The sequence below is a fragment of the Entelurus aequoreus genome, linkage group LG05, assembly GCF_033978785.1.
Source record: "Entelurus aequoreus isolate RoL-2023_Sb linkage group LG05, RoL_Eaeq_v1.1, whole genome shotgun sequence".
NCBI classification, from domain to species: domain Eukaryota; kingdom Metazoa; phylum Chordata; class Actinopteri; order Syngnathiformes; family Syngnathidae; genus Entelurus; species Entelurus aequoreus.
The window spans coordinates 55,407,417-55,427,740 of NC_084735.1; the positions used below are offsets into that span (position 1 = coordinate 55,407,417).

Sequence of the window (20,324 nt, forward strand, 5' to 3'; positions counted from 1 at the left end):
ATTTTAAGTGCAATTTCAATATTGACGATGTGAATTTATAAGAAAAAGAGATAAAGCTTTAGCAGTAGATTCCGTTTTTATTGGCTAGTTCCGTGATTCTGTATTTCGCCTCATGATGTTTTTATAAACCATTCCATTCGTAGTGCTAAGTGATGGTGAGCTATATCTTACTGTATATCTTTGTGACTGGCCTTGCTGTAGTGAAGGGTCAGGCTTGTGATGCCCCTTTGCCTGATCTCAGATATCGACAGCTTCTCATTGGTCGTCTGCTGAAAGCCTCGAACCCGCCCCCTGTCTGTGTCTGGGGTCCACGTCACCTGGCACAAACATGTAACGCACAAAAGACCCTGATCAGTTTTGATACAGTGTCATATATGGTTAATGAATGTGCAGCATTAAATAACATATATTTTCTATATCAATTAGGGTCAAAGGGGAGCTGAAGTTGGACATTTTACAGTACATGAAAACCGATATAATCAAATACTAGTATTTTGCCGATATGGGGCTGATAGCAATATTAGATCGGAACACACCTAATGGTTATTATCCTCATGGCAGCCATTTATAAAATGTGGGTATAGGACAGGGGTGGGCAATTAATTTTCACCGGGGGCCGCATAAGCAACCCGAGCACTGCTGGAGGGCCACACGACAATATTTCAATTACATTTTGCTCAATATTATTTTTGATATACCGTAAGATAAATAATAATGATGATAATAATAATTAATAATAATAATGATAATTTAATTTAACCTAACTTAAATTTATACAAAAGCAGATTGCTTTTGATGGTCACTTTATCCTGCATTATCCAACGTTTTTCCCCGTCAGATTTGGACAACCATCTGTTGTTAAAAATAGTTTTTAATCATATTTATTTTATATTGTTTTTATATTGGTTTTATATGTAATTGTTTTTTATTTTTATTCAGTCATTGGTGGAGCTAAGGATAATATTTGAATATTGTTTTTAATATTGTTGTGCAGCACTTTGGAAACATTTTGTTGTTTAAATGTGCTATATAAATAAAGTGGATTGGATTGTCACACCTGCCAGCTTGTCCCATTTCAGTCCTAACATGTCCAAATACGCATTTACCTATGTGAACAAGTCATTACCTGTGGTTGTCTTTTTAATTGACTGCATGGCTGCCAGCTCCTCCGTGATTTGAAAGTCTGCAGTTATCCCACATAAGAAGAAGAGCAGCTGGGCGGTGTCACGTACATCGCAGATCTCATCCAAAGTTAGCGAAAAACAGTCCATGTCTCCGGGCATTATCAGCGCAACAGAGTCCAATAAGCACTCCTTAATAAACTCTCCGTCAGAAAACGCCTTACTTTTTCTGGCGCTTTTGTGAAAAATTACGAAACTTGTCCTGACAGCTGCAACTCTGGGGGTGTGAAATATGGCAACAAGTCCTTGTTGGGTTTGCAGTTTTACCATCAACGCATCAGCCTCCCTTGCGCGCTCTTCATCAGACACATTCCGGTATTTTCCCTCGTGTTTCTTCGTGTAGTGGCGATTAAAATTATATTCTTTAAACACAGCAACCTGTGTACCACACATTAAGCACACGGCTTTACCATTCATTTATGTAAAGAAATACTTGGCAGTCCATGTCTTGTTGAAAACATGCCATTCGTCATCAACTTTTCTCTTTTTAGCGTCTCATCACTTGTCTCTATGCACCTTCACTCACAGGTTCCCCCCGGACATACGGCATAAATAACACATTTCAAAATAAAAGCAGCACAGTTGTATTGCGCGCACGACATAGATGTTTTTTAAACTGTATTTTGTAATTTGTGATTGCGCCGTTCAATTCACTCACAATCGCACACGCGCATACGTCCACACGGAAGTAATACAAATAACGCTTTTCAAAACAAAAGCAGCACCGTTGTATTTCACACTCGACATAGATACTTTTTGACATTTATTTTGTAATTTATGATTGGCCTCACGCGGGCCGGACAGGGATGCGCAAAGGGCCGGATGCGGCCCGCGGGCCGTGCAATGCCCAGGTCTGGTATAGGACATGTATATTCACAACAAGCAGCAAACATATATATATAGAAAAGATTTGTGACCTACAGTCCTCACCCTCTTTTGGGAAATTCCTGCTTTTTGCACTGCCCACATCGTGTCCATGAACCAGCTCCGGTAGCGGGGGTGTCCTGGTGGGGGTCTGCGGACGTTAAGCAGCGCCGAGCTGTTGGCTCTGACTGCTAGACGAAGCATTTCCAACAGACTGCAAACCGTCTGGTTGCCTATTCTGCTCCGATCCCTGCCGGTCAACGTCTCTACTGTCCAGTAGGGGTCCCTCTGGGGATGAAGGAAAGAAACAGATACTGAGGGCAGGTTCCCTCTTACTATTTTCAGTCAGATAAAGCATACTATTTAGTTTGCTCTGCTAATATAGTTTGTTTGGTCAAGGTCCGCAGGAACGCAGTCCAACAAACCAAGGACCCGGCCAAACAAGGGGGCCAAGAATGAATAGTCAGTACCTCCATCACCACAGAGCCTCCAGTATTGTCTATTTTAATGAATTTTCAACTTTAAACACTGTTTCACAATATAAGTTTTTGGAGATAAAAAAACAACTAAACTAGAATCCCAAGTTACTACTTTATTTGGACGTTGACGGATTCAAAGAGGAATAAAGCCATACATCCGTTTTAGTTTTGAGTTGTGTTACCTCCAGAAACCACTGGCCTGCGTTGAGGGACCGTAAATCTGTCCAGTTGAAGGACGAAGCGTCGTCATGCTGTCTGTCTGGAAAGACCCTCTTGACGTCCGTGGTTCGTCTCAAGGTGTGATCTCGCATGAGAAACGGAACCCCATCCACACTAGACCAAACACACAACAGAAGATTGTGTCGCCTTCCCTAAACCAGGACTGTTGTTATCAGTTTGTGAGCTGACAAGATGGATAAACAATCATGAGCAAAACCATAAATCGCACAAGGCACTTTGGGTACATTTATACCTTATATGGATAACCCGGTGACGGCACAGCCCCGGCTTGTTTTGAGGAAGTATGAAGGAAGGCAAAATTCAATCAGGGGTGGAGACAGGCTTTAAAGGCCTACTGAAACCCACTACTACCGACCACGCAGTCTGATAGTTTATATATCAATGTTTATATATCAATGATGAAATCTTAACATTGCAACACATGCCAATACGGCCGGGTTAACTTATAAAGTGCAATTTTAAATTTCCCGCCACACTTCCGCTTGAAAACGTCTCGGTATGATGACGTATGCGCGTGACGTAGCCAGTTTAACAGAGGTATGGCTTCCCCATTGAAGCCAATACGAAATAGCTCTGTTTTCATCTCATTATTCCACAGCATTCAGGACATTCATTGCATTATGGAGAAAGAAGCTGAGCAAGCAAAGAAGAAAGTTGTCGGTGCGAAGCGGATATTTTGCGAGGGAAGTCAGAAACACAACACAGCCGGTGTTTGTTTACATTACCGAAAGATGCAGTCAAGATCGAAGAACTCGGACAACAGAGACTCTAACCAGGAGGACTTTGATTTGGATACACAGACGCGATACCGTGAGTACGTAGCTGTGCTTCCAAACATTTGATCGCTTGCTATAACTAGCTCGAACTAGGAGCTAGGAGCTAGCATAACAAACACCTAGGTGTTTGTTATGCGGGATTAATTTGTGGCATATTAAATATAAGCCTGGTTGTGTTGTGGCTAATAGAGTATATATATATGTCTTGTGTTTATTTACTGTTGTTGTCATTCCCAGCTGAATATCAGGTCCCACCCGCGCGCTTCCAAACATTTGATCGCTTGCCCGTACGTGCGTGTCACGTACGTAACTTTGGTTAAATATATAAGCTTTATGAACCTTGGGTTAGGTGAGCGGTCCTTTGGGCTGAGTGAGTGTGTGTGTTGTGCAGGTGTTTGAATTGTATTGGCGGGTTATATATACGGGATCCCGTCCATATTACCCGCTCGAGCTATAACTAGCTCGAGCTAGTAGCTAGGAGCTAGCATAACAAACACCTAGGTGTTTGTTATGCGGGATTAATTTGTGGCAGATTAAATATAAGTCTGGTTGTGTTGTGGCTAATAGAGTATATATATGTCTTGTGTTTATTTACTGTTGTAGTCATTCCCAGCTGAATATCAGGTCACCCCCGGCTCTCACAGCATCTTCCCTATCTGAATCGCTTCCACTCCCCACTAGTCCTTCACTTGCATTTTCCTCATCCACACATCTTTCATCCTCGCTCAAATTAATGGGGAAATCGTCGCTTTCTCGGTCCGAATCTCTCTCACTTCTGGCGGCCATCATTGTAAACAATAGGGAACTTTGTGGATATGTTCAATTGACTACGTCACGCTACATCCGGTAGGGGCAAGCCTTTTTTTTATCAGATACCAAAAGTTGCGATCTTTATCGTCGTTGTTTTATACTAAATCCTTTCAGCAAAAATATGGCAATATCGCGAAATGATCAAGTATGACACATAGAATAGATCTGCTATCCCCGTTTAAATTAAAAAAATTCATTTCAGTAGGCCTTTAAACACTCCTTCAACGAGAGGCATTTTGGATTTATACAATAAAAGCTACAGAGTACCTAGGTCTGAATGGTGAACTAGATTTCTCTCCTTTTTGGTATAATTATTGTCCCTTAAAATTGTGAGTTTTGTTTTCTCTCAGACAGGTCCTTACAGACTTAATATTTATTAGTATATGAATGTATATACTATGTATAATTTATTGTCTGTTGTGTTGAATATGTTGGATTGGTGGATAGGGGCTGATTTTCGATTGGTTGTGTAAAGTCTGTAATATTTGTAATTGTTTTCCTTTCATTAGCAGGTTATGCTGATCATGTGACCACCCACCTGTTCACAATGAACAGCTGCTTCTAATTACCCACCTATTTATCGATGAGTAAAGTTGACCGACAAACACTTTGCCTTCGCCCTGACGAAGGCCTTTCAGGCTGAAACGCGTAGGCATGTTTTATTAGAGTAGCCAAGTACAAAAAAAGGCATTTTAATCATTATCTTTTAGAGTGCCTCAGATTTTTTATTTTAAGTTTCCATTGGTTCCCTAAACTTAAGAGCACCGGAGGAACACATTTTGCTACACCTAAGCAGCACTCCATGCATTTTGCTTTCAGTTGAACATATGAGTAGCTAATGAAATATGAATGAAAATGTCTGCTTAGTGACCTGAGAGTGACGTCAGCCTCCAGGGAGATGGCTCCGTGCTGGAGGGCTCTGTTGAAGGACACCATGGTGTTTTCTGGGGCCAGCTGGAGCACAGACAACATTTGATTGAACACATTTCCACAGACTCTTTATTTTTTATCATTTATGATGTCCACCATTACATGTTTAGGTGTGGGACCAAGAGCAATTACCACACACCAGTGTGATACCAATACCTGTACCTACTAAGTCACTAACAGGTTATAGTGAGGTGATGATTAAACACTTGACTGGGTCAACTCACCATTGGTGCCCCTCGTCGGCCAATAACATCTGGTCGAGGTTTGAGGCTGGGTCTGTCCATTATACAGGGACAGGAAAATGAGAGCGGTGCCAAATAAAGGGCCAGGAGAATGATGGCGTAGATGATTAATATCGTCATTTGGAAATCTAAGACAGAAAAAAATTTAGATTTCTTTAATTAATATTTGGTCTTTTTTGGATGGGAGTCAATGCGGCATAATGGCTCTTCTTTGAAATAAGGCACCACATCTTTCTACTGTATTTATTTTTAGTCCACTGGCTGAAAACCTATCAGCTAATCATGTGACTCCATACACAGTGGGGAACAGATTCCCTAAACTAATAATACCGGGGCTGTTAAGTTTCAGATAGACGAAAGTGAGAGTTGTGATATTTAAGATCAAACCAAATCCATTGACTGGTTCATTGACATGAACGATTGGTTTATTTTTATGTGAAGCGTGACAGTGATGAAAGTTACATTTACATCTCAACCAAGGCAGAAACAGCGGCAGAATTGCACAGAGTGGGTGTGCGTCTCCTCTCTGCTCTGACTGGAATGGATTTAAATGTTATTGTCATTGTATTTAAAAGTACAATGAAATGTGTTTTCAGTACAAGCTGTCTAAAAGCAGACATACAGGGACCACCTGTGAGGTATGGCTCACAGAGCTCACAGGGGCTCCGCTTGTACGTTGAGGACATTAGAGTGATGTGCACTTTCATGTCTCCAAAACATCCAAAAAAAAGTTGCTAGATTTGTTGCTAGTCACTTTTGAGAAAGTCACTAAGAGGTGTTGGAAAAATCCTAGAATTATCAAGAAAGTCGCCACGTTGACAAAACTACGCTGAGGTGTGTGTCAAAAATAAAGACGTAAAGACTTTAGGTTGCTTTTGATTGGTTTACACTGCATGGTGCCTTCTGTGGTTGGCTAGATTTAGGCACAAAGATTATGGATTGGTCTGTGATTGGTTCTTTCGGTAAGTCAATCAGAATTATTCGAACTATGGCAGGCCGCATTGAAACAAATGTATTATCGTGAAAAAATCAATATAGAGTAGTGAATGGGGAAAAATAAGCGTGATAAATGTCAAATGTGGCATGTGACGCGAGAAAGGGTTAGATTGCATGACTGTCACGCTCAAAGAGTGAGGCTTGGCAGCTCTGTAATAATAATCACCTTTATTACGGAAAATAAACTGCATTTCTTAGTAATTATCAATTAACATTATCACTGGAGGACAAGGCTAAACATGTTACACACTGAGAGCCAGCCAGGGGCAGGCATGCTATTTGCTAAGCTAGGTGTTAAGCTAGCTTGGAGCAACACAAATGAATAAGTGCTTAGTAAGGTTTAAGAAATGTAGATGGAAGATGGCGGAGGTCTGGGCTCACCAAATACTTTTCTAGTACTGCTGTTAAAAGCGGAAGTCAAACAGAAGCGAAGACTTACTGGATCTTTCTCTGCGGACCACATATCCAGCTATCAGCCAGCTGAGGGCTGTGACGGTTGTTAGCGCTCCAATGTGCAGGAAAGGTGCTGTGGACTGACATGGAAACAATTAGTGAAAACCATACTCAAACATTTGAGATTTTTCACTGATTTAACTACTCATGACAATGTTGGTGGACCAGATAATCTAAACTGATTATGTGATATATAGTTCTGGCTCAATACGGATCAACAGAGGGCCCAACATACAAGTTATTGTAACAATAATGTGTGATATTATTTCTTGGTCCTACCAGTCTGCTTGAGTTGAATGTGTTTTTTTCACTCAACAAATATTCAAGAAACATTTACTGTGCTCTGTGGGATGAATTGCAGACCTTTCATGTCTGCAAAAGTATCAATGTAAGTAGCCTGATGTTTCATAATGTACAATAAAGCTAGTTTTCACAACTCACCCAGCTCTGTTCTGATTAGCAGATCACCACCCTGGTCTCTCCCTCTCTGAATAACGATACAACTTCCATTACGCTTGAATATTTGTTTGTGTATTATTCATCCTTTCAGAAACAGCCTACCATATTAGCTAGAGGGATGGCGTGGCTCGGTTGGTAGAGCGACCGTGCCAGCAACCTGAGGGTTCCTGGTTCAATACCCGGCTTCCGCCATCCTAGTCATGTCCGTTGTGTCCTTGAGCAAGACACTTAACCCTTGCTCCTGATGGGTCGTGGTTAGGGCCTTGCATGGCAGCACCCGCCATCAGTGTGTGAATGTGTGTGTGAATGGGTGAATGTGGAAATAGTGTCAAAGCGACTTGAGTACCTTGAAGGTAGAAAAGCACTATACAAGTATAACCCATTTACCATCGAGTAAGCATTAAACCCAAGCAAGTTTTGGGTCCTAAGACGGCACTTTAGTGAGTTTTGGCTCTCAAGAAGGCATTTTAACATGCGTTTTAGCTCTCAAGAGGGTACAATCTGTCACATTACGTCTTGTTATGTTTCCTTAGTTTGTGGTTGTTTATTGTGTAGCGCTCTTATTTTTGGTTCCCCTTTCCGGCATGTCTCCCAAAGCGCTCTTTCCCCTCACCTGCCGCTGATTGGCAGCCTGGCCACACCTGGTAGTGGTTGTTAATCAGCTGGCTTCTATAGATGCCTGCCTCGCCCTTTCGTCAGGGCTGGAGGATTGTTTCTGTTACTGTTAGCTGCATTCTGTGTGCATAACTGCTCATCCTGTGTTAAATATAATTAAATAATTGTCTTACCTGCACCTCACCATTCTGTCTCCTGCATCTTGGGTTCACAACGATCGCAGCCATGCAAGTACGTGACAATTCTAACATGCGTTTTGGCTCCTAAGAGGGCACTGATAGTGATACATATGTTTTGGCTCTCAAGAGGGCAATGTAGTGAGTTTTAGCTCCCAAGAGGGCCTTTTAGCACTTGTTGACTCATGAGAGGGCATTTTAGAGCGTTTTGATAGGGCACTTTGGTGCATGTTTTGGCTCCCAAGGACATTTAGCACATGTGTTGTGTTCTAAGAGGACACTTTAGCAAATTTAGGTTCAACCAAAAGGGCACTGTAGCATGCAATTTGACTTCCAAGAAGGCACTATAACACATTTTGCCTCCCCTTAAAGGCCTACTGAAACCCACTACTACCGACCACGCAGTTTGATAGTTTATATATCAATGATGAAATCTTAACATTGCAATACATGCCAATACGGCCGGGTTAACTTATAAAGTGCAATTTTAAATTTCCCGCCACACTTCCGGTTGAAAACGTCTAGATATGATGACGTATGCGCGTGACGTCAACAATTGATACGGAAGTATTGGTACCCCATTGAATACAATACAAAAAAGCTCTGTTTTCATTTCAAAATTCCACAGTATTCTGGACATCTGTGTTGGTGAATCTTTTGCAATTTGTTTAATGAACAATGAAGACTGCAAAGAAGAAAGTTGTAGGTGGGATCGGTGTATTAGCGGCTGGCTGTAGCAACACAATCAGGAGGACTTACTTGGATAGCAGACGCGCTAGCCGACGCTAGCCACCAACCGCACGGATGATCGGGTGAAGTCCTTCGTCCTTACGTCGATCGCTGGAACGCAGGTGAGCACGGGTGTTGATGAGCAGATGAAGGCTGGCTGGCGTAGGTGGAGAGATAATGTTTTTATCATAGCTCTGTGAGGTCCCGTTGCTAAGTTAGCTTCAATGGCGTCATTAGCAACAGCATTGTTAAGCTTTGCCAGGCTGGGAATTATTAACCGTGTAGTTACATGTACATGGTTTAATAGTATTGTTGATCTTCTGTCTATCCTTCCAGTCAGGGATTTATTTATTTTGTTTCTATCTGCATTTGAGCCCGATGCTACCACGTTAGCCCAGTAGCTAAAGAGCTTCGCCGATGTATTGTCGTGGAGATAAAAGTCACTGTGATTGTCCATTTCGCGTTCTCGACTCTCATTTTCAAGAGGATATAGTATCCGAGGTGGTTTAAAATACAAATCCGTGATCCACAATAGAAAAAGGAGAGAGTGTGGAATCCAATGAGCCAGCTTGTACCTAAGTTACGGTCAGAGCGAAAAAAGATATGTCTTGCACTGCATTCTAGTCCTTCACTCTAACGTTCTTCATCCACGAATATTTCATCCTCGTTCAAATTAATGGCGTAATCGTCGCTTTCTGGGTCCAAATCGCTCTAGCTGCATTGAAAACAATGGGACATTTTGAGGAGTCCTTCCTTTGTTGACGTCACGCTACTTCCGGTACAGGCAAGGCTTTTTTTTATCAGCGACCAAAAGTTGCAACTTTATCGTCGATGTTCTCTACTAAATCCTTTCAGCAAAAATATGGCAATATCGCGAAATGATCAAGTATGACACATAGAATGGATCTGTTATCCCCGTTTAAATAAAAACAATTCATTTCAGTAGGCCTTTAAAATATTTACTGTGCAGACTTCATAGACTCAGTCAATGGTTTTATAGTGTAAACTAACATGCAGGGACACTAGCAGGACATCCCACTCCTCGCCCCATATGTCCTCAACAGAGACAACACCAGAGATAGTGGTGAGCAGCGTGGCCAGCACTCCAATCTGTGAAATGGAGAGCATAAGAACGTGATGTCTTTGGACAAACAACAATGTTAATCACTACACCTTGTGCAACCAGTAGAGATTTAACTGTTGGCCCAAGGATATGTGGAAAAGTGCCAAGATCTAATTAAACAAACAAAAAAACAGAGTTTATTATTGATAATCTCCAATTACTGGTAGATTGTGCTCCAATGAAAACATTTTTTTACCATCAAGACTGAAATATAGCTGAATCCCACAATGGTGGATGCCAGTATGGGGATGGTCTCATCCCTCCATTCTCCAGAGCGGTTATATACAGACCTGTAGTTTGAACAGGTTGGAGTACAGTAGAGTTACAGTATGAGCGGTACCGTACACTAACACAAACTGTGTCTTTCCCTTTAAAAGTAGAGTTCTTTACCTGAAAATACACATTATGAATTTTTGGCGTAATGTGTCAAATTAAATATACACTCAAAAGACTATGTTCTAAACCAGGTTACTAATGTGTGACTGAGAAGTGAATAGATGTATTTCACTGTCAAGCACTTTGGGGATCTGAAATACAAAAAAATATCATATAAATTTTATCCATTATATTTATTACAAATCCGTTGCTATATAATACTGTAAATAGTACCTCTTAAGTCTTTAAAGACGGACATCTCTCAGGTTTCACTTGGTAGCCTGACTAACCTGTGTTTTGTTCTGTAACCTGCAGCATTCCTCTCATGAAGTTTAATTGTGTAGAATATGTGTTTTTGGCTTTTGCAGCATTTTTCTTTTCCAATTGTGTTTGATCCTGCAGCACGTATGTGATTGTAGCAGTTTCTATATTTAGGTTCATGTAAGGCTTCAGCAATTATTCGATTAATTTGATTAGAAAAAAAATATTGATTTATACTATATTAACTAATATAAGTGTATACATTCCGGACCGCATGGAGTGCCAGAAACCTTAAATAGGCCTATATAGTTTCCAAAAATAATGAAGGTTAAGGCAACTAAAAATGTTTTGGTTATTTCAACAATTTTCTCTAAAATTCACATTGAGGCTATGCATTGTGTTTTATCTAATTACTCGAACAAACTTATCGATAGATGACACACACATGCGCACACATACACAAGAACACACGCATGCACGCACAAACACAAATACACACACACACTCGTAAACATAGACTCACCAGTTGAACTCATTAAAGTCATTTTGAGCCACCAACCAGAAGTAGGCCCAAAAGAGAAGCAGAAAAAAAGAGCAGCTCAGGAGGGCAAACCACGAGCATTCCCACTGTAAAAATAAGAAGATCGATCATCATAAGGGGTTTTGCACACAAATTAAAAAAAACATCTCTAAGAACAATATAGGGAAAAAAATTATGATTTTTAAACTTGCTTTTTTTCCTAAACAAACATCTTTAGGAAAAAAAGCAAGTTTAAAAATCATTATTTTTTTGTTGTTTGTTTGTGTGGAAGGGCCCAAAAAATTGCAATAAATATTGAACCCTCTTGCGATAACGATATACAGTGTGCCCTCACAAAAACTATTACGGTCTCGGTGCAAATTTGTGAAGATGTGTTTCTATCACTTTGTTATATTATTTTAAAGTACATCGCAACGTTGCCAGCTAAAGCTATTTTGCGAACATGAGCTTGCACACAGCACACCATTGGCTAGTGGGGACCAACCAGAGCATTGTGTTCCATCCTGGAATCTGATTGGCCCAACAGCCATTGTGTCATTCTCCTCAGTGTTTCCACGATTCTCGATACTTACTCGATACCACCATAAAAATAAAAAATAAAAGAACCATAAGCTTTTAAATTCACTAGTTTATTGAAAACATTTGTGTTTTTATTCCCTATTAGTATCAACATGAGTCTTTTCTCAGTACTTTATGCCAATATATGTACACACACATATATATATATATATATATATATATATATATATATATATATATATACACACACATATATATATATATATATATATATATATATATATATATATATATATATATATATATATATATATATATATATATATATATATATATATATATATATATATATATATATATACATATACTACCGTTCAAAAGTTTGGGGTCACATTGAAATGTCCTTATTTTTGAAGGAAAAGCACTGTACTTTTCAATGAAGATAACTTTAAACTAGTCTTAACTTTAAAGAAATACACTCTATACATTGCTAATGTGGTAAATGACTATTCTAGCTGCAAATGTCTGATTTTTGGTGCAATATCTACATAGGTGTATAGAGGCCCATTTCCAGCAACTATCACTCTAGTGTTCTAATGGTACAATGTGTTTGCTTATTGGCTCAGAAGGCTAATTGATGATTAGAAAACCCTTGTCCAATCATGTTCACACATCTGAAAACAGTTTAGCTCATTACAGAAGCTACAAAACGGACCTTCCTTTGAGCAGATTGAGTTTCTGGAGCATCACATTTGTGGGGTCAATTAAACGCTCAAAATGGCCAGAAAAAGAGAACTTTAATCTGAAACTCGACAGTCTATTCTTGTTCTTAGAAATGAAGGCTATTCCACAAAATTGTTTGGGTGACCCTAAACTTTTGAACGGTAGTGTATGTTTGGAGGAGAAAAGGTGAGGCCTTTAATCCCAGGATTACCATTCCTACCGTCAAGCAAGGTGGTGGTAGTATTATGCTCTGGGCCTGTTTTGCTGCCAATGGAACTGGTGCTTCACAGAGAGTAAATGGGACAATGAAATAGGAGTATTACCTCCAAATTCTTCAGGACAACCTAAAATCATCAGCCTGGAGGTTGGGTCTTGGGCGCAGTTGGGTGTTCCAACAGGACAATGTGAAGTGAAGTAAATTACATTTATATAGCGCTTTTTCTCAAGTGACTCAAAGCGCTTTACATTGTGAAACCCAATATCTAAGTTACATTTAAACCAGTGTGGGTGGCACTGGGAGCAGGTGGGTAAAGTGTCTTGCCCAAGGACACAACAGCAGTGACTAGGATGGCGGAAGCGGGGATCAAACCTGCAACCCTCAAGTTGCTGGCACGGCCGCTCTACCAACCCAATGACCCTAAACACACGTCAAAAGTGGTAAAGGAATGGCTAAATCAGGCTAGAATTAAGGTTTTAGAATGGCCTTCCCAAAGTCCTGACTTAAATGTGTGGACAAAGCTGAAGAAACAAGTCCATGTCAGAAAACCAACAAATTTAGCTGAACTGCACGAATTTTGTCAAGAGGAGTGGTCAAAAACTCAACCAGAAGCTTGCCAGAAGCCTGTGGATGGCTACCAAAAGCGCCTTATTGCAGTGAAACTTGCCAAGGGACATGTAATCAAATATTAACGTTGCTGTATGTATACTTTTGACCCTGCAGATTTGGTCACATTTTTAGTACACCCATAATAAATACATAAAAGAACCAAACTTCATGAATGTTTTTTGTGACAAACAAGTATGTGCTCCAATCATTCCATCACAAAAAAATAAGAGTTGTAGAAATTATTGGAAACTCAAGACAGCCATGACATTATGTTCTTTACAAGTGTATGTAAACTTTTGAGAATAAATAAAATAAAATTTAAATTAAATCAATAAATAACTAATAATAAATAATAAAAAGTTGTTATTCTCTTCTTCGAAAGGATTATGAGTAATTTCTCATCTAAACGGGAAAATATGAACACCTTAGCAGTCGGCATCCTAATCACAGCAGACATTGTACAGTTAGCGATGAGCAGTCAGACAGTCTGCAGTGAGTAATAATAGTGATGAATAAAAAAAAAAGCATGTGATGTTTTTTTTTAAATTAATGCACCGTGTATGTTTAAAATGAACAAAATACGTAAATATTAAATGGTATTATAAATGTACTCGTTACTACATTACATATATACTTACATAATGTATATAAAACCTCAATGGAGGTGTTTGGGTGTTTTTTAATGGCTCCATTGTAAGGCGACTTTTGATCGCATATATTTAATATTTTGGAATGCAAAAAAATAAATAACATCCGTCATCATGTCTTTCATAATGACTGTGAACAATAGGCAAAATTCCAAAAAAAGTGCAGTTCCCCCTTAAGTCACCCAGAATGCAGCTATACAATTATAAAAGGATGTTGCTGTGTAGACAATATGTCCAATTTTTTTTTTTTTTTCTTCTGACAGACCATGCAATCATGTAGACACACACGCGCATGAGGAAGGATAGTGTGAGCATCAAGTGTGTGTCAGTTTGTGCATACTTCTCAGACGTGCTAAATAAAACGCTAAATAGAACGCTAAATAGAACTCACAAAACAGTGATGAGTGTTCATAAATTACTTTGTGCGTGCTGTATAATATATTGGCATCTTCTCCTCCCAGTATTGTGGTTGTTTGGATGATCAGCATATATTCTGCATACTAATGAAGAAAGTGAAACAAAATGGATTGCAAGCATTATTCTCTTAACTTACAATCCACTTTGCACACATTTAGTAGATCAGCTTTGTGTGTGCTATCAAGTATGCACGTGTTTTAGTACACGCAAACCTTTAGTAAACGAGGCCCTTATGTTTAATATATCCATATTTTTTATGTATATGCCAAAAAGCATATGCATTGATAAAATATCATTTGTTAATATATTTATTTTTTGCTTGTTTAATGGTTTTTGTTGCCAGATGCTCATCAGTGTTTGCCATACATTCATTTATATGAGGTGGCCTGCCACATGCAGCCTAACTCCACTTCTTAACACAGCTCATATACACCTGGGGCCTCATGTAACAAAAGTTGCATGGATTTCTTACTAAAATAGACGTACGTTCAAATCCAGAAAACAACAGTCAGGTAAACATTCAGCTGTATTAAAATGTGTGCACGCACAAATTCAAGAATGTTTTTTTATATATTGTAATCAACTTGGAATTGATCCCAAGTGTCTGCTTGGTCTGCAAGCACATGCCCAATCACAAGTCAGTAGGAGGGGCTTCTTTCTGGTGTTTGGAGCAAACGACAGAGTCATTGTGAGCCTGACATTGCCGTGTCTCGGAGAACTAATCACGGACTGAAATAAAAAGAATGGTTAAGTGACGAAGAAGGTGAAGAAGTTAGATGTGTGTGGTCAAAACTGAATTGGGGAAAATAGTGCTGCACCTTGTTTAAAAAGATAGTCGCTGCAATATGATACGCAAAACTTTTAACTCTGATTACCCCATAAATAAATATAATTTGTGTAACTTACAACACAATGGGCCTGATCTACGAAAGGTTTGTGAGTACTAAAACACGTGCAAACTTGATAGCACACGCAAAGCTGATTAACTTAATGTGGGCAAAGTGGAATACGTCTGTTAAGATAGCAGAATAAGGCGTGCAATCCATTTTGTCTCTGTCTTCATGAATATGGAAAATATACAGTATGCTGATCATCAAAACACCCACTAATACTAGGAGGAGAAGATGCAAATATATTATACAGCACACGCAATGTAATTTATGGACTCATCACTGTTTTGCGAGCACTATTTAGCATTTTATTTAGCACGTCTGAAAAGTATTTGGAAAGTGACACAGAGAGAAATGATCGGTGTGATGATTGACAGAGAATCCTCCGTCATACACATGTGTGTCAACATATTTGCATGGTCTGTCAGAAAAAAGTATTAGACATATTGTCTATTCAGCAACATCCTTTTATAATTTTTAGCTGCATACTGGGTGACTTAATTGGCTGATTAAAACAAATTCAATTGATGTGTTGGTGTTGCTGGCATTTTGTTTTTTTTAATGGCATTATTTGTATTTATTTATAATATACATCATTAACATATCTCCTATTTGAAAAAAAAATCTTGAAGTTTGCATGTTTTTTGTGCATGAGCGCACCGTCAACACTGAAAGAAAAAGTGTGTTCTGTTGTAGATGCAAGTTGGACTGTGTCTAAAATGCCCATAACAAGTGGTAGATGTCTCCTGCATGTTTAAAAACATAGCAAATGCCACAGGTAGGAGCAAGATAAAATTAATGTGCAGTGAATGACCGAGGGTCTCTGTGGTGATGACCAATATAGTACACGCAAAATCCTCATTTAAATAAGGCGGTTTGCACACCTTTCAATTAATTGTACATGCAGTTCGATTGCACACGCTGCTTAGCGCGTGGTGTTAGGATCTTAGTAAATTCCCCTAAAGCCCCACCTCAGCGATCCTGAGTGGGAAACTTGTGGTAGAAAATTAATGGATCGATTTGTTTGATATCTTTTAAATTCAAACATGCAAGCATATTGTGGCGCATAAGCCTGTTGAAGCTCATTAAACAGCGTATTTCTTGAATCCAACTAATGTTAAGAGGGAGTTAAAAAGTCACTCATGGTTTATATTGTTATGGAAGAAAGTTGTTTTTGGTTTAAATACAGGGTACAGTGTTTATATATATATTTGCCAGTCATTTTGAAGATGTAGTAACCTCAAATCCCCAATATGTGTTAGTCACACCACATGAGCATTCGATGGGACTGGAGTGTCACAGGGTGTAACTCTTACGTGAGCACATCAAACAATAAGTGTCCCTGTGTATGACACCGCAATTTAGCAAATGCTGTGTAGGAATTTTCAATATAAGTCCTATTCTTGCCTTTTGCAGGTAAGCTGGCAATGTTAAGTTAAAATGTGAAGTTGGTAACACTATGATTTCTATGATGTGTTTCTGAGCAGTACACAGTTATCAGCTAATGTACGTTACGGCCGCCATGTTAGGGTAGAAGTATGAGTGCGGGGCAGATAGCTTGACAATGAGCTCTTATGAGGGAGCTCGCTACTCATATTAATATTCTGAATTCTGTTTGGCCGTCAACTGCTTATATTATGAGTAATTATGTATACTGGTTATAGAGCCATGTATGGTTTATTATGAAAAATTGTTCTGTATGTTATAAATATGCATTTGTAGTACTATTTGAGTATGTCAGAAAATGAGAGTCCCTGTGTATGATACCACAATTAAGCAAATGCTGCGCAGGAATTGTCAAAAGTCCTATGTTTGCCTTTTGCAGGAAACCCAACATTAAATGTGTAGCAACAGACTTAGCCAGTGTGTCACCATTCTGCACCCCGTTGCAATATCACAAAGAATACAAACGACTTTGACTCTTGCTTGTTTAATTATTCAATGTATTATTACAACACAGAAGAGCTTCTTACGGTAGCTGCCACAGTGGTGACAGAAAGGTGGTTCATTCATCCAGTGCCATTATTGTGCTGCAACCACCGGTGGCTGCTCTTTGCTCGATTGGCCAAACTGGTGCTGGAGTCACAGAAACACATTGTGTGTGCAATAGGTGGCAAAATGGCAAAACATGTTGCCGCCAGACAGGCGCCTCCGCAGCAAGCAAAGAGGGCAGGTGTAAGGCGAGCTTTAGGGCTGGAGGTCTGGCTGGTGTCGACGGAGGGCCCACTGGAGAAGCTGGTGGCATTGTTGGACCACTGGAGGCGCAGGTGGTAGAGATGGCGTAAGCGGAAGAACCACTAGAAGCAGCAATGGAAATGGCGTCAGGAGGTGGCGACCTGGCTGGACGTAGGACTGGCAGCGACGGATGTACAAGTGGTGGCATCCTGGCTGGACGTAGAACTGTCGGTGGCAGCCGTGCAGCAGGTGGAGGCCCCGCTGGACGTAGAACTGGAGGCGGAGGCCTTGCAGTAGGTAAAGCTGCAAAAGAAAAAGCGGGCAGTGGCCTTGCAGGCAAAGGCGGCCTTGCAAGAGGAGCCGGCCTTGTTGGACGAAAGACAGGAAGTGGCAATCTTGCAGGAGGAAGAGGCCTTGCATGAAGAAGCACAAGTGATGGCAGTCTTGCAGGAAGAAGAACTGGGCTTGTGGCGGCTTTGCTGGATGAAGCTGTGCCTCCCCAGTCACACAGCTACCAGCACTAACACCCACCTCAGGAAGCGGATTCAAGATGCCGTCTCTGATTCGAGGGGGAACGTTTGACTCACGACCTGAGCGCGAGCAGAAGCCAAGGTTGGGTGGATTCCGGGAAGCCAGGAGGCCAGTCTTGGGGCGACGGGGTATACCGCTAGCCTCTGCCTCTGTAACCACCCAAATCATCCTCTTATATTCTTCCTCTGTGACTTCCTCGACGAGAACTGCGGGAACACTTGTCAGTCTTGTTCAGGACTTTCTAAGACGCATGACGGCGATAATTGGCTTGTTCCCAAGATGCAGAAAGCCGAGGAGGCAACTTGCAGGTAAAAGGGTATTTAATCTGAGGCTCAAATAAAAAAAAAGACAAATATCACTAGGAAAGGCACCAAAACATAGGCAAGGCTGTGCAAAACAAACAGCATGCTGGACAACAGCAAAAACTTAGGAAAAGTATGGAGCAGAGACGTCGTCCACATCGGATAGATATTTCTCCATCAACAATCAAAGTCCCAACAACAAAAGACAGCAGCTGCACAACTTAAATAGTCTTGATTGATAACAGAAAACAGGTGCGGGGAATAGCGCTCAGAGGCAGGAGTCAGGTTGCTTCAGGGAAACACAAAAACGCTGAGGTTTACAAGGCAGGCAGTCCAGCCATTATGCATAAACTGACATAACTCTTCAAGTCCATGGGAAGGTCCATCAACAGATAAAATATGTGATCATCATCCACATTTACAAGTAGAAAGACACGCCTGTGATAATCACTGCGGCATCTTTCTCCTGTCGACAACATATTGAGCAATATCTCCTCCCGGAAAGCCTGTGCGGCTTTTGTGCAGAACATGGAAGCATCAATATGATTTTTGCTGTGCATCAAATTCAGGAAAAAATGCCAATAGGAGCAGGGCTTTTGAATTTGCCAGCAGAAATGGCTTGTGGGAGATAATGGAGAAGTTTGGCCGTCCCAGCAAATTAGCTTGTACTGTAGCTACTATATCTGCATATGTGGCAAGAAATGCAAGAACTGACATGGCCTGTAGATCCACCAGGCCAAGATAAAGTGTATGCAGAAGGTGGTAGAGTCAGAGCGAAAAGAAACTACGACTAGTGAGACGCAAGATGAACCTGACCCGAAGTCACCCCACAGTGCCAAGAGCCTCCCGGTGATGCAAGGACCTGATGCACACAGGATATCAGAACATTGTCAGGTGAAGTGGCCCCAAGTTAGTAAGGAGAAGAAGTGGCTTAATGTTGATGAAGACACTGACACAATCTTGGAGGCAACTGCCAAAGGAGGAACCGAACGATGCGTTGAGACGACAACGATCATTATTAGCCTAGCTGCAGAGAGGTAAGGGCTGGAGGAAAAGCGAGCAGTGAAGCCCCCCCTATAACATGAACAAAAGAGCTAGCAAGATCCATCAGCTCAGACAGGAACTGAAGAGCTTGAGGCAGCAACTCAATGTTGAGAGTGAAGAGGAGAGGGGACCTCTTGCGGAGTTGTGCAGCATAATCCACAAAAGGTTGATGACCTTAAGGAGAGCTCAGTGGCATAGGCTGAGAAAGAAGGAAAGGGCTCGGAGGCGGGCTGCCTTCCTAGCGATCCCACTTGGGTTCACAAAACAGCTGCTAGAAAAGAAGCGTAGCTTTCAACTTAACTGCTCCAAAGCTGAAGTCTACCACCACCTGAAGAAGACCTACAGCAATGAATGCAGAAATCAAGACCTAGGACGTTGCAGGTCTCTGATTAAGCCACCTGCACCAGCCCTGGAGTTTAACGAGAAGGAGCCCAGTTGTAAGGAAATCCAGGAAGTTTTTAAAGGTCTAAGAGCAAGCTCTGCTCTGGGGCCTAGTGGAGTATCTTATAACGTGGACAAGAACTGCCTAGACTACTACACAGCCTCTGGTAAATCCTGAAGGTGAGAAGGGGAAAGGTAGCAGATCAGTGGAGACAAGCGGAGGTTGTGTGTATCCTTAAGGACAAAAAGTCTAAGACCATCAATCAGTTCCGAACCATCTCTCTATTGAGTGTTGAAGTCAATATCGTCTTTAGCCTCGTTGCCAGGCGAATGATATACCACCTCCTGAGGAACTCCTACATCGATACCTCGGTACAGAAAGAAAGGATCTAAACAGTATCCAGGTGTCTGGAGCCCACAAGCGTGGTCACAGGGCTAGTCAAGGAAGCCAGGGAGAACAAGGGGGCCCTGGCTGTACTGTGGCTGGACCCCACAAATGCCTACAGATCAATACACCACAAGCTTGTCGGAGAAGCACTGAACCGGCATCACATTCCATAGGAGTTCAAAGACCCCATCCTGGACTACTATGCCAATTTCCGCCTGAGAGTCTCCTCCC

At 40.9% G+C, this 20,324-nt stretch overlaps 1 protein-coding gene across 3 annotated transcripts in view; it reads right to left on the reverse strand.

The window, feature by feature from the left end:
• gdpd5a (glycerophosphodiester phosphodiesterase domain containing 5a) overlaps positions 1 to 20,324 on the reverse strand; it is a 74,319-nt gene that overhangs the window by 26,774 nt on the left and 27,221 nt on the right. For 2 of the 3 annotated variants that reach the window (XM_062048414.1, XM_062048412.1), the window contains exons 3-12: positions 11,233 to 11,336; positions 10,270 to 10,363; positions 10,124 to 10,183; positions 9,962 to 10,060; positions 6,958 to 7,051; positions 5,505 to 5,650; positions 5,222 to 5,304; positions 2,707 to 2,857; positions 2,103 to 2,333; positions 172 to 317 (exon numbers count right to left, since the gene is read on the reverse strand). In XM_062048414.1, coding sequence (XP_061904398.1) covers positions 172 to 317; positions 2,103 to 2,333; positions 2,707 to 2,857; positions 5,222 to 5,304; positions 5,505 to 5,650; positions 6,958 to 7,051; positions 9,962 to 10,060; positions 10,124 to 10,183; positions 10,270 to 10,363; positions 11,233 to 11,336 — 1,208 coding nt within the window. The remainder of the gene's footprint in view (positions 1 to 171; positions 318 to 2,102; positions 2,334 to 2,706; positions 2,858 to 5,221; positions 5,305 to 5,504; positions 5,651 to 6,957; positions 7,052 to 9,961; positions 10,061 to 10,123; positions 10,184 to 10,269; positions 10,364 to 11,232; positions 11,337 to 20,324) is intronic. The other variant, XM_062048413.1, reaches the window with a different exon arrangement.